Source organism: Scatophagus argus, chromosome 9 (genome assembly GCF_020382885.2).
Source record: "Scatophagus argus isolate fScaArg1 chromosome 9, fScaArg1.pri, whole genome shotgun sequence".
NCBI lineage: Eukaryota > Metazoa > Chordata > Actinopteri > Scatophagidae > Scatophagus > Scatophagus argus.
The window spans coordinates 20,596,260-20,609,519 of NC_058501.1; the positions used below are offsets into that span (position 1 = coordinate 20,596,260).

General features: G+C 43.3%; 1 protein-coding gene across 1 annotated transcript in view; it reads right to left on the reverse strand.

The window, feature by feature from the left end:
- Positions 1-13,260, reverse strand: part of iglon5 (IgLON family member 5) — an 88,317-nt gene that overhangs the window by 15,117 nt on the left and 59,940 nt on the right. The window contains exon 2 of the mRNA XM_046399884.1: positions 176-254. Coding sequence (XP_046255840.1) covers positions 176-254 — 79 coding nt within the window. The remainder of the gene's footprint in view (positions 1-175; positions 255-13,260) is intronic.

Genomic DNA, 13,260 nt, shown 5'->3' on the forward strand with positions numbered 1-13,260 from the left:
GGTTCAATTAGCCGCAGCACAGGCAGAGCTCTGAAATATGGCACAATGTGGTATGTGTAATTGAAGTCATGTGACTGAAGTGCATTGGCAATTAAACTGACGTGACAGGTGTGTGTGGAGGAACAAACATGTTTTTCATGTAATTAGTAGGTGCAGGTGTAGGATCGCGAGTTACCTCAAAGTGACACTTTCTCCTTCCAGCACTGTAATGTTGTCCGGCAGGGGTCCGAATTCTGCTCCGTGCACGCTGGACCCTGCCAAGAAAAATGAGAGAAGAGCCCAGTGAGCATCCAATAGCTGTACCAGACGCTCTGCTGGTGTTCATCAATCTCAGGTCAGGTGCCTGAGGATCGACTGCCTCAACAAATCAAGCTGGAATATTCTTTGCCTTCGGCTGTGTATTTCTGAAGGAAAAGTAATATATAAATACTAAACAAAAGAGTCACAATGTCTGCACTGACCCCCATACTTGAATAATGATTTGGTTTTCCCCTGCATTCTGGTGGGGTGCGCGTTCATTGAACAGCACTGATAATGAGCCAAGGGAAGAGGATTCACGCCGAGCCGCCAGAGCGTGAAATGAAGGGACAGCAACGGTAACAGAAGGGATGCTCAACCTGCCTACCAATACACACACACACACACACACACACACACTTGGAGAAGAGAGGCACATGCTTACAAAAGCACAAACACACACAAGAACAGGCACACATCCTGAGAGCCATTAGTTGAAGAGGAAATACAAACTTTGCATCTGTGAGATGTTTTTGAGACACTTGAGTGAAGGGGGAAAAAAACAGTTTGAAGTCATTTTTTGTGAACTTGCTTGGACTGCAAATAAAGATAACCAAGGACCTTATATGCTGGCAGTGATTTTGCCCACTGAGGCAGACTGCTCCCCACTAAGACACCTGGCTCTGTCCATCTAAACTCTGCCAAATCACAGCATGACACCAGATACCTCAGCTTGTGTCCTCCCTCTATCTTCGACAATCTCTTTCTCCCTCTGCCTGCAAGATGACCTCAATATCTCAATGGTCTAGCCTTGAGGTTTAATAAATGGTGACTTTATGAAACAAAGCTGCTGCGGCAAGGAGCTAAGAAGCACCTCCAGGTTTGTTAAGCAGCCGCACAAAGTTGAAGGGGAATCCAGTAAGAGATGAGACCCAAAATGATGGCAATGCACCACTTAATGGACAGGAAGCATGCCAGGAAGTGTGTGTTTTTAAATTAAAGGAGAGTCTTTGTGGAATCGTGGTTTGATTACAAAAAATAATGAGAGAGGCTTCAGTATTATAATGAACGTCATGGATTGCTAATTAAAAGATTTTCCAACTGCATAGCAGAAAGAAGTGCCAACTACACTAAATAATAATTAACCATCTTTCAACTAAAGACTAATTATGTCTCAACTTTTTTCCTGCGTGTTTGCAAATGTGCTTTGGCGTATCTGTGTGGATGTGTCACAGCAAATACAGACTATATTTACGCTTACATATTCATATATTCATGTTTTTTTGTTGTGTGTGCACCAGTGCATGTGTTGCTCATGGTTGCGTGTATAAGGAGCTACAATATTGAGCTGTCTGTTGCTCATGGGTGCGAATGTGTACATTTGTTTGCTCACATACCGGTGGAGAACAAGAAAAGAGGACAATTTATAACGCCTCAAAAGAAAAACCGGCTCTGAAAATCTCCCGCTAAAAGCTGTAATCGCATTAATGGGTGCTGCTGCTGCCGCCACTGCTGCTGCTGCTGTGCTATCTAGGCCGGCCAAGAACTGGCTCCATTTCTCGCTATCTCTGAAAGCCTGGGGGGGAGGGGCATAGCACATTAGCCATTGTGTCCAATGTTCAAAAACTGTCACAAGCTTTCGTTCATCTGTGGGTTTCACCACAGAGTGTTGTTGCACAGCATGGCTGTGCTCATGCATCCTGCCTTGGAATCAGACAGTCCTCAGCTCAAGCCCTCAGCTGTTCCCTTTCAAGCGCTCTGTACTCCACACACTAGACTTTATTTAGGTTAATTCAATTCAGTTTCAGGGCTCGGGCTTGGAGACGGGTGTGACATGCTGTCATAAATACACACTACCCCACATACACAATTATAGGGAGAGAGAGAGAGAGAGAGAGAGATACAGAAGAGACTCCCTATCACATAATGTAACCACAGGGACACACGCGATGCACATGTTTTGATTGAATGAAAGATGAAGGCATACGCTGAATGCTCCAAACAACATTGCACAGGTTACAAACCAGCGGGGAGCTATTCCCATTTCCCTACTCAATTCCCATTTTCACAGCTCGATTGGCACCTCGCATTCTAAAACCTGTACCGCCCTGCCTCCCCTCCCAGGTGCTGCACAACATGATAACCAGGTCAACACATTCAGCCCACACTTCCCCTCACACACTGAATCACAGGATGAATCACAGGATCAATCACATACGTAAACACGCTCATCGATGAGGTTTGGCTGAGTCCACTGTCAAATTTCTCATGGAAAAATACAAATGAGACACACACAAAGTCAAAATGCACACAGAGGAAGACACACAAACATACACAATTATCCAGCATCCACTGTCCGTGTTTTAACCTCAGAGATGCTACAGTATAACCCGTTCTGACCTCACTCTGTCACTCACTCTGAATGTTCAGCGTCCACAGTTAAAGTGTTCCTTTGATCCAGGCACATGTTAAGTGAAAATGTCGTGGAAAACCAACAGCTTGTGCAGCACAGACAAACGGCACCAGCGTCTGCGTTTCATAGAGGCCACCACTGTCACTGAGGCAAAAACTCTCTGGCTCGTTTTCCAGCTTGCAAGCAAAGTAAAAATATTATATTGCTCAACGGCTAGACTACTTTGTTTTGGCATGAGATAATATCAAAAACCTAATGTAGATCACAATGTATAAAACCTAAAGCCCTCAGGAATGTCACCTGAGTTTATGCCAAGAACTGGCTATTGATTTATAGTTAAGTGCACCATGAATATCTGTACCAAGATTTCATGGCAAGCTGTCAAGTTGTTGCTGAGACATTTCTGTTGGGGACATCGTCCTCCCTAGAGCCACGCTGCTATTTTAATGAGAATTTCTTTGTGTGTTGATGTTTGACAAAATCACCTCACCTCACTTTTTGGGTTAAAATGGATGAACATATGATGAATTGAATATGATACTATTATTTCCATACTAGATAAGCTTTTGAGCCCATATTTAGATGCACTGACATTTTGTGAGAAAATGGCCAAAGTGATCAAATAAAATACAATACTGCAATAAACTGAGGTAAAAGGTTATTCTATGGGCTTCCACAAATAAAAGCATATGAAGTATGTGCTCTGCAGCATTTCATTCATGGGAGAGTGGGAGTGTTGTGTGTGTGTGTGTGTGTGTGTGTGTGTATGAAATAACAAAACGTAAATATTCATCTGGCTGAATGAGCCATGTGTCTCCTGCCCTTTGATGTAATCCACATTATTTATCCCTTTAAGGCCATTCAGTCAAATGTTGCAGGCCAAACACAACCGACCTGATCAAACAGAGCAATAATGAGTCCAGAGCGAAACCAGCAGTGCGCTGTTGCATGGCCAAAAGAGAATCTTTAGCCATTGCTTTCAATTTCTGGGCTACTTCTGTTTTTATTGATCCCCCATCTCAAATTCTGCTTTTTCTCCGCTCCCTCCCAAGCCTCAGCATGCAGGCCGAAGAGCTGCACCCACCAGGAGGATTCAGGAGTCGTGCCCACAGACACTCTCGAGAGAAGGGTACTTGCCAACAGGGAAGCTTAAACCACCGGCTACCCTGCAGACTCTGAACGCGGAAGCACAAAAACAATGTGAATCCCGAAAGAACGCTTTTTGTCCAAAACCGCTTTAGTGCGCTACTTTAGTAAAAACAAAAATGGATTTGTTTATAAGAAAAATCCTGGGCCTATATAAAAGACAAGTGAGCTGAGCATGAATGGAGAAATGATAAATAACCGTGCAGAGCACTGTTGGTGGTGAATGCTGCAGTGGCTCCTGGTGCATACTGAATTACCCTGCTCACAGTTGTTGTCTACAGCAGATACAGTCTGCTCTGGCTACTGGTATCTCTTGTCCTTGCTATGACCTGCTGTTTTGGCTCAAAAACAGAACCCCCATCTCCATACCATACACACACACGCACAGTACACAATTTTGTATGGTGTCCAAATGACACCCCCCACCCCCCTACACACACACACACACACACATGCCCCACCTTTGTCTGCGCACAGTACTGAGCCGCTGGTCAATGACATTTTTAAGAGAGTAAAATTTTATGGACATGCCTGAGGGACTGCACACAGGGAAGCACAGGGCTGGCACACCATCAATTCACTTGTACTGTAGATCTTCTTGGCTGTTATACACCCTGCAAAAGCAGAAAATCTGCTTTGCTCATCTGTGGATAAAACTTCACCTATTACTGGTCCATAGGTAGACATCCATAGGTATAATTCCCTCCACTTGCGGTCCAAAGTTTTCATCTCTGCGCTCTCATACATTGTGTCTTTTGTCTGTAAAAGCATTGCGAAGCTGCTTGCTCGGTACTCACGAGACGTCTCTTATGTGATTTGTATTCTCTTGACTTTTACATGAGCCTGTTTGTAATTGCACTTGCTACTGGCAGACACTTTCGAGGAGAGCTCTATTGAGCTGTACAACTTTAGCCTGCGTAGTCCTTGCAAAGCTGTCTTTGTACTGTTCATTTATTTCACATTGCCCTTGACGATCAAATAAACACATAGAGGAGGGAAAGCTACTTCTGAAAGCAAGATTGGCGTCAGGACGGATAAGAGCAGAGGCTATTATGAAACCCGTGACAATAATCCGTTTTAACGGAGGCTGCTGCGGTTTGGAAATTGAAAGGAGAAGGAGAGGAGGCGTAGCACAAAGTTGGATGGAGAGGTGAAAGCAGATGGGTCAGGGTGAGGTGAGGTCCTGAAAAGAAAAGTCATTGAGAACGGCTGAAAGTTGTTTTGAAATGTGGAATTAGAGTACGCTGAGGAACAACAGCAATAACAGTCGAGAGATGGAGTAGCATCGAGATGAAGAGAAGAGAGCAGAGTGAGGACAGAGTGATGCTCAGGCAGAGAGCAAAGCAAAGCAAAGACACACCCGCATAATTAACACCGGCATGCTGCAGCCAATTAAATATTTACAGAGGCACTTCCCTCCGACACCTTAATGATGAAGAGAAGCAGCCCGAGGATTATCAGATGACGGGAGCCTCAGGCAGGAGACAAGGGGTTGGGGGGTGGGCGATTAAACATTAACCGGCATGGAGATCCTTCTCTCTTCCTCGTCTGATCCCATTTACTCTGAACGGCCCAAATCCAACCTCATGTCCGCCGCTCTGAAGCCTCTTCTACTCGTCCTTCTCCTGGGCGTCGATCTCAGGCAGCTCGGAAGGGACACGCCCCTCCAACCTCTAAAACATGTCAACTTGTGTCCCCAATAAGTTATTTCAAAATAAATGATGTAATCGATCTAATTAATATATGATTATATATATTCCAACACCTGCTCAGTGGCGTGAACCAGCGTAGAGCAGACATGCTTCGAGGGCTAATTGCCAAATTAAAAAGAAAGAAAGAAAACTGGTGGCATTGAGCCTAAAAGCTGCTGTGTCACATTTTGCACATCACACAATAAAAAACCCAGTTCACGATTTTCTTTACCCCCCCCTTCAGGCTTCAGGGCATCCGGATGAAAACGTAAACAGCGGCACCCGAGGCCTGTCAATATGTGTACATCTGTGGCAAACACTTCATTACAGGTTAATGATGTTACTGAGTAAATAAAATGTATCCTGACTGATTCAGCAGATCTGAGTGAATTGAGGAAAAAAAGAGTGTTACTATTTGAGCAACTAAAGTTTTTACTGTGAAAAAATATGACCCTACCATAAAATAACCGCTTTTAAAATGGAATTTAACTTAACAGTCTGTCCACTCGAAAGACTGCCAGGAGCAGAGGGCCTTTATTTGATCTGACCTGCCTTCGAATAATGAACATTGCAAACAGGAAGTGAGGCTAAAACCATCCTCTTTTCTCAGCTCATGGTAAATGCACTGTAATAAGATGTCAGAAATACATTACCTGGAGATTCATTAAGGTGACAGGTTTGTCTACTTTCGTGGACACTGTTTCTTGTAATGAGATCTGTGTCCTTGCCCCTTCCTCTCTTCTCCTTTTACTACGCTAAGTCCAGTTGCGTTCGATTGAATTTCCTTGAGATAACCATGACCTGGATGAATGAGAATATTCACAGGCTTTACTACGCTATTCTTTCAGCCCTTCTACTCCATATTGATGAAATCCCTGACTTCCTGTCCTGACTCCTTACACCCTCAGCACCACCTGTCAGGGTCAGAGCAACAGGAGAGCAGGATGAGAATGATGGCCAAGGAGTGAGAAACCACCTGGATGTCTCGCTCAAACAGCAAAACAAGATGGATACGCAGGCCGTCTGCTTTTCACAATTGCAGGTGAAGCAAAATGGATGTCAGCGGGATTCCACTTGACAGGAAATCTAAAAAAATGTCAGAGAAGTCACAGCGAATGAATTGTTTTGAATTTATCTGGTAATGTCACCCTCCCCCTCCCCAGGCCAAAGATGTTTTTTTTTTACTGTCAAGGAATCTGGTGGAATGACTAAAACGGGTGTTTACGTGACTGTAGCTTATATCAACATTGGTAGCTGTGGCGAGTTTGTTCCCAGGCATTGGTAGGATTGGCTGAACATTTAGCTGCCTGTCATTCAGGGTCTTACGTAACCCTCCTATTGTGGCACATAACTGCTAACGCAGCTTGATGTCTGAGGCACGTCAAAACCATAAATATTTACAGAAAAGCAGGGCATCACCCTTGGGTGTGTCACTTGGCCTTAGCAACGATGTGACATCTGCCCCTTTTTATTGTACACATGCTGCATCCACAGCTCTGCCTCTGGTCGCTGTGCCCACCCCTCCCTCCCATCCAGCCTCTCTTCCTCTCCCTCCCACTCACTAATCCCTCTTCACACATCAATCAATAGAGCACTGCAGAGTGCACAGAGCCATACAGTACTCAATGCAGCAGTTGTACAACTTCAATGGGCAGCCACAGACCTTTACCACTGAATCAAGCGTGGGAGAAAAGCGGAGCGTGCTAAAACCAGGGACGAGCCCCTTTCTGCTTTCTTTTACCCCCCATTTTCCTTGGAGTGGCGCCTAAACCCCTTAGCACTGTTGAAATCAATACAGTAGTTAAACTGTTACTTCCTCTCCCAGTGAGTACACACACACACACACACACACACACACACACACACATACGCACGCGCCTGCCTTACACAAGGCCCTGTAGACTTCCCTAAATACACCCTGTGCACTGGTAATTTGACAGATTTGTGGGCAAGTGCTGTCACTGCTTTAAAAGAGAAGCTTTAAATACTGTGTCAAACCCCAAGTAGCTCTGCATCCAACATCCTCTAACAATAACACACTTTATAAGCAACAAAAAGTAATACCAATATGTAATCTAGCAGCAGCATGGTGCCTGCACTGACACTGAACAAATCTGAGCTGTGAATTCGCATTTTAGCGTTATAGTAAAAGCTTACAATGAAGGTAAAATAGATCAACAGGCTAAAATATTAATAAGAAATTAAATTAAATTAATTAAGAAATATTACAAAATGTCTCATTATCACAAATAAAAACATAATCTTTATCTATATTATTATCTTTATTAGGCTAAGTTAGAAGCACTCTGGAGTAGAATATGTATTTAATATGTAATGTCAAAAAATACTTTATGAAATTATGTTTACCTGCTTTGTAATGCAGTGTGTGTGTATCCTTGAGATCTGACAAACTGATTTAATTTCTTTTGTAAGATCAGTTGCAAAGACATTTGTGTGTGTGTGTGTGTGTGTGTGTGTGTGTCTGATGTTTTCCCACACTTTGTGCTGCCCTACTGTCACTCACTAAACTGTAAAATCATCATCAGGAACGTGTATTGGATCCATGAAGGCATATAGAGATGGTCAGAAACTCCACAGGGTGTCATTCTTAGAATTATACTTCAATTCTGTTATCAACATAAAAATAATTTGCAAACTCCAACTTTAACCGACGTTGATTGGGCGGCCTTACCTCGTTTACAACAACTTCACCTGACTTCCTTCCTTTTCCCCCAACGAAGAACAGCAAACATTTCTATGGACGTGAAAGGGCTCTTTCATTTGAACGTAAACCTAAGTGCTTTTAGGTATTCACTGAATACTACACTGAATACAAATGACTCTTGTCACTTGGAAGAGCTATCTGGCAAAACCACATAATGTCACCATTTACTGCGCTCCACTGCTGTGCATCACATCAGGCAAGACTCACATGTAAAACAAAAACGCAATCAAAATTTGCATGGACTGACTGATTTGGACGGCAGTAAAGTGGTAAGACAGATCATATCTCTAGAGGTAATTCAAGTTGAAGTCTATAAACCATAACACTGAACTATTGCAGATCCTCATATGATAATGTCAAAATAAATAGATATGTAAATTACAAAGCTGTGTAGTGAAACCGTGAATATGTTCTGACACTCTGTCAGATGCTGTGTGACCGGACAAATATTTTCAGCCATGTGGCTAAGCTTCCAGCACAGTGGCAAAGCTTACCCTATAGCTTACACTTGAGCCTCTAAGAGGCTACAATAAAAACAGCAATTACCGGGCGATAGTGACAGGAGACAAAGGAGTGTAATAGCATGGGAGCAGTTATTGTCGATAGGACCATTCGTTGTAAAGTGGAGTCAAAAAGAATGAAGCATCAAAAGTCAGCTGAGTGTTGGACTGTATGTGTGTGAAATGGATGACCAGACAATACAAGCTGCCAATGGTCATTTATGACACACTTGGAAAGTAGGACTAATGAGAAAAACAGAATTCGACGAGAGCTTGAGAATTACTGCCAGTGTTGTTAATCTGGACATTAAGTCGCTCAGAAAGAGCTGAAATCGTGCAATTTTCAATCCAAGACAAAAGACGATGTGCTAAAAATGCATTGTGAATTTCGAACAAAATCTCGACTCAGTGCGGAGCTGAATAAAAGATCTCATTTGGCTTTTTTTTTCACTTTTTTTTTTTGCATGCATAAGCCTTTATGGCACCACCACTAACTTAGCTTATTAATTTTCCCCTGACCATTCATTTCATGCTGATAATGACATATTTATGTGGAAATATGCAAAATATGTAACATACTCAAACAGAGTAATAAGACCAGTTAATTGTGATGACTGAATGGAGGGCTATTAGCCGCTCTCTGAAGTCACCATAGTAATGAGCAATCTAAAATAAGTCATAGTTTGTTTGTGCCTTTTGCAACCAGCAAAACAAGACAGAACAGTATATTGGCTGCAGGGAAACAGCACCATTTTCACAACACACTGAGTCTCAATTAATGCTCGAATAACTGAGCGTACTGCTACACTGTGGTGGTTCCAGGTGCACTTGGGTTACATCTCAGCACATGTGTACATTTCCCGGCACGTGTGTTTGAGTGTACATTTTTGAAAGTGTGTGTATGGGTTCAGCTCACCATGCAAGTGTCTTACTCTTAATAAACCACTGGGCTGCTTATACAGGAGTCTTGCTAGCTGCACCACAGCGGGTGGTAAGAGAGTGAGGATGAAAGGAGGAGATCCGGGAAGGGAGGGAAGGATGGAGGTGCAGGGTGCAGGGAAAGAGAGGTAAAAGAGTCCGAGGCAGGAGAGGGGGGTGGGGGTGGGGGATGAGGGCCAGAGCCTAGGAGTAAGGTGCTGTCAGGATAATTCACGGCAGCAGTACTTGCTGCGAAGAACAAAACAGAACTACCTGAGGGAACAGAAATCAGCTAACACCTGCTTAGGAGGCTGCTCCTGAGGGATGCAATGGGAGAAGGAGGAGAAAATAAAAAAAAGAAAGAAAGGAGGGAGGCATGGTGCAGTGCACTAAGACGCTGGCGAGTACAGATGAAGTGAGCATCAGTGTGTGAGAGAGTGTGTGTGTATGTGAGAGAGAGAGGGTGAGAATGAATGCGCATATCTGTATTTGCAAGCTTGTGTAAATCCGCTTGCTATGTGTGTGTGTGTGCGCGTGTGTGTGTCAGGTGGGGGGTGGGGATGGGTTAAAGTGTGTTTTCGTGCATGTGTTTGCATACTTCCGTCTGTTTGTGTGCAGTTGGATTCCGCCTGGCTGTGCCTTCAGCCGTCCTTACAGCTGTGGATGGGGTTCATTTGCATTGTGAATCGCAGCAGCTCTTGCCATTGTTGCCTCGCTGCTGTGACTCGGCACCGCTTGCTCCCGCACTCTGTGGCCGACGTGCCAGTTGTGTTTGGCCACAGCTGTGCTGGAGAGCTTGTGGCAGACACTCAAAAAACCACCACGAGCTCAGGCCTTGGTCTGCAGGGTGGAGAAGGTTTGGTTGTCGTTATTTTCCTTTATGAGGTACTTGGTTTTCCAGACTAGAGTTTACTCCCCTTCAGCAAATCTTGGCGCTGCCTTCTCTGTTCTCTCTGCATCCCTGTGTCACACCAGATGGAAGTTGGATGACACCCTGGGTAGATTTTGGCGCTGCTGGCATACTGCTGCTGCTCAATTGCAGTAAAGCCCCTGCACCTTCCCTTGACAGCGTGATAGTCTTGCTCACAGGCTCCCTGGAGCAAAGATGAAGTTAAAAATACACCAGACATTGGACACAAGTCCCCCTCCGCTCCAAACCCCTCTTTCAGCCCGGATGATGACATGCTTTCGGTATTTCTTTGGAGAGGCTGGTGCATTAGAAAAGTGTAATCGATAGAGAGCCCATTTAATCTTTGCACCTGAGCAGAGCTGAGAGGACTCTTGTGTATGACATACAGAAGAAATACTGAGAATCGAAGAAAAGAGAGGCGAGAAGAGACGTAAAGGTGAATTAATGTGTCACAGTCTGTTTGAGAAGGAAACAAGCATACAACCAGTTACTTGAGGCAAAGCTAAGCTGTGCGTTTATGTCAGTCCTAGTGCACTGAGCCACTGATGAATCTGCTGGCTCATGTTACCGATGAAGCTGTTTCACCAAAGCCGCAGGCTATCGAGGAATATGAGGAAATCAGGGGCATAACTAAAGCTGTGACAGAAGTAATGTGTAATTAAATACAATGCCACTGGCTAATTTGCCTTTCATTTATCTCCACACATCAGTTTCTTGTGTATTTTCCTACTGTGTTTTCTTGCAGAAAAGACTGTATAACTCCTATTGTGGAGGCTATTAATCTTTCAGTGCACTGTTACAAACATAAACAAATTCCTAAGTCACCATAAGTTATTAGAGACCCGTCTCCTTGGAGCTGTTTGAATTGGATTAATGCTCCTTCATGTGGAGCACTGAAAATGATCTCTGGCTCTCTCATGTGTGAATGAGCTGCAAAAACAATTTTACTACTCTGCCACAACCACACACACACAAGCATGTGAAGACTGCAGACATTCCTTGTGCATATGCATGTGCCCACCTAAAAGTATAACAGAAGGTATTATCGACACACACACATTCTCACTTACTCTGTTACCTGTCATAACCGCTGATAACCGCAGCAAAAAACCCAAATAGGTATTTATTTTTCAAGTGTCATACACTTTATGGCATGCAATACACTATGCGGAACAAAAACGCAGCCATCTTCCTGAGACATGAATTGAAATATTAATAATAAAACATGCACTGCTGCCAGGATGGATTGCAAATGTCAGAGATTGAGTAAAAATGAGTGTGTATGGCAATGAATCCTGAATGCTCCCTCCACCCCCCCAAAATTCTACAAAACCAGCAGAAAGTTTGTGAGGTGGAAACAGAAGTGTTGCCCTTTCATACTGCATGCTTTTTATAGAGCCTCAGTTTAGTGTAAAACACACTTAAGACTGTCAGACAGCTTCTTTAATTTACATGTCATTCATTATTACCATTCAGTGAGTGAGCAAGAGAAAGTGTCAAAGCGAGATCGCTTTTAAACACATAATTTCGAACCTTTTTACAAGCTGTCTCATTATCTTTACTCACTCCACACATACTGCATTGGCACCAGCTTCATCTGCAAATGACCCGACAAAACATTAGCCAGATGTTTACTCCCTACATTTGCACAACAGTCTGGAGTAAAGGATTAAAATCAAGCCCCTGAGATGTAAGTTAACCTCTAGCGAGACGTGATTGTGCCTGACTCCGTACATTCAGAGCCTGATTGAAAAACTTTTCGAACAAAGAGATGAGAATGGTGATGATTAGTTGAATATTCCCAAGGAAAAATCCACCCTCGGATTCTTTTATACTGTTATAACTTATCATCAATCTGTGATGTTCAACATGTTCCAGGAGTTATTTTGTGGTGAAGTAATTTACTTTTTTTGGTGTTCCCACTTTGTCACAATCTGCCTCATCTACTTTATGAAAGCTAGTAATTTCATGTAGTTCTAAGAACCGTGCTGTTAGAGAAAGAGTGAGACGTCAGACTGAGAAAATATTACTCATGTCCTTGAAACCTAACAGTGTTTAAACATGCTTTCCATTTTGTACTACTGAGACTGGAGTCAGCTGAGAAAAGTTTATATTTTAGTCCAGTCGGCAGCAAATTTCTCCACATAAAATTGTTGGATTGACACCAAAGCTTGGAAAGAAATGTCCAGCTAACAAACTCAGCTACAAAAGGGGAAAACAATGGGCAGAGTGTTTTAACAGCATTTACAAATGTAATTTCCTCGAGGAGGAGGAAGACAAGAAGGTGAGGATGCGTCTCAGGAATATAAAATGAAAAGGAGGAAGAGTGAAAGCTGCAGCTCATTGCTGTTTTTTAAACACCTTTTCTGACCTCACACCTCCAGCCCAGTGCTTTACCTCCTGCAGCAGTTGTTTAATCAGCTGTACTTTCAACAAGGGGACTTTTTCCTCAGTCCTTTATGCACTGAGCCGAACACATCGTCAGACTCTAAATTCAATTTGATTTCCGCTTTCCTCAGTCTGCTTTTTCCTTATTTTTCTCCATTTATCTCCATGTAGTTATTTGCATCAATCTTTTACTCTGCGTTTGCACGTATGACAGTCGATCTCTGTGTTGTTTACCTTAAGGTATGGAGTTTATGTTTGCAGTACAGTGTCTGCTTGCATGTAGAAGTCGTAGATGGTTATGCACAGAAATGTCATACATACATGAATAAATC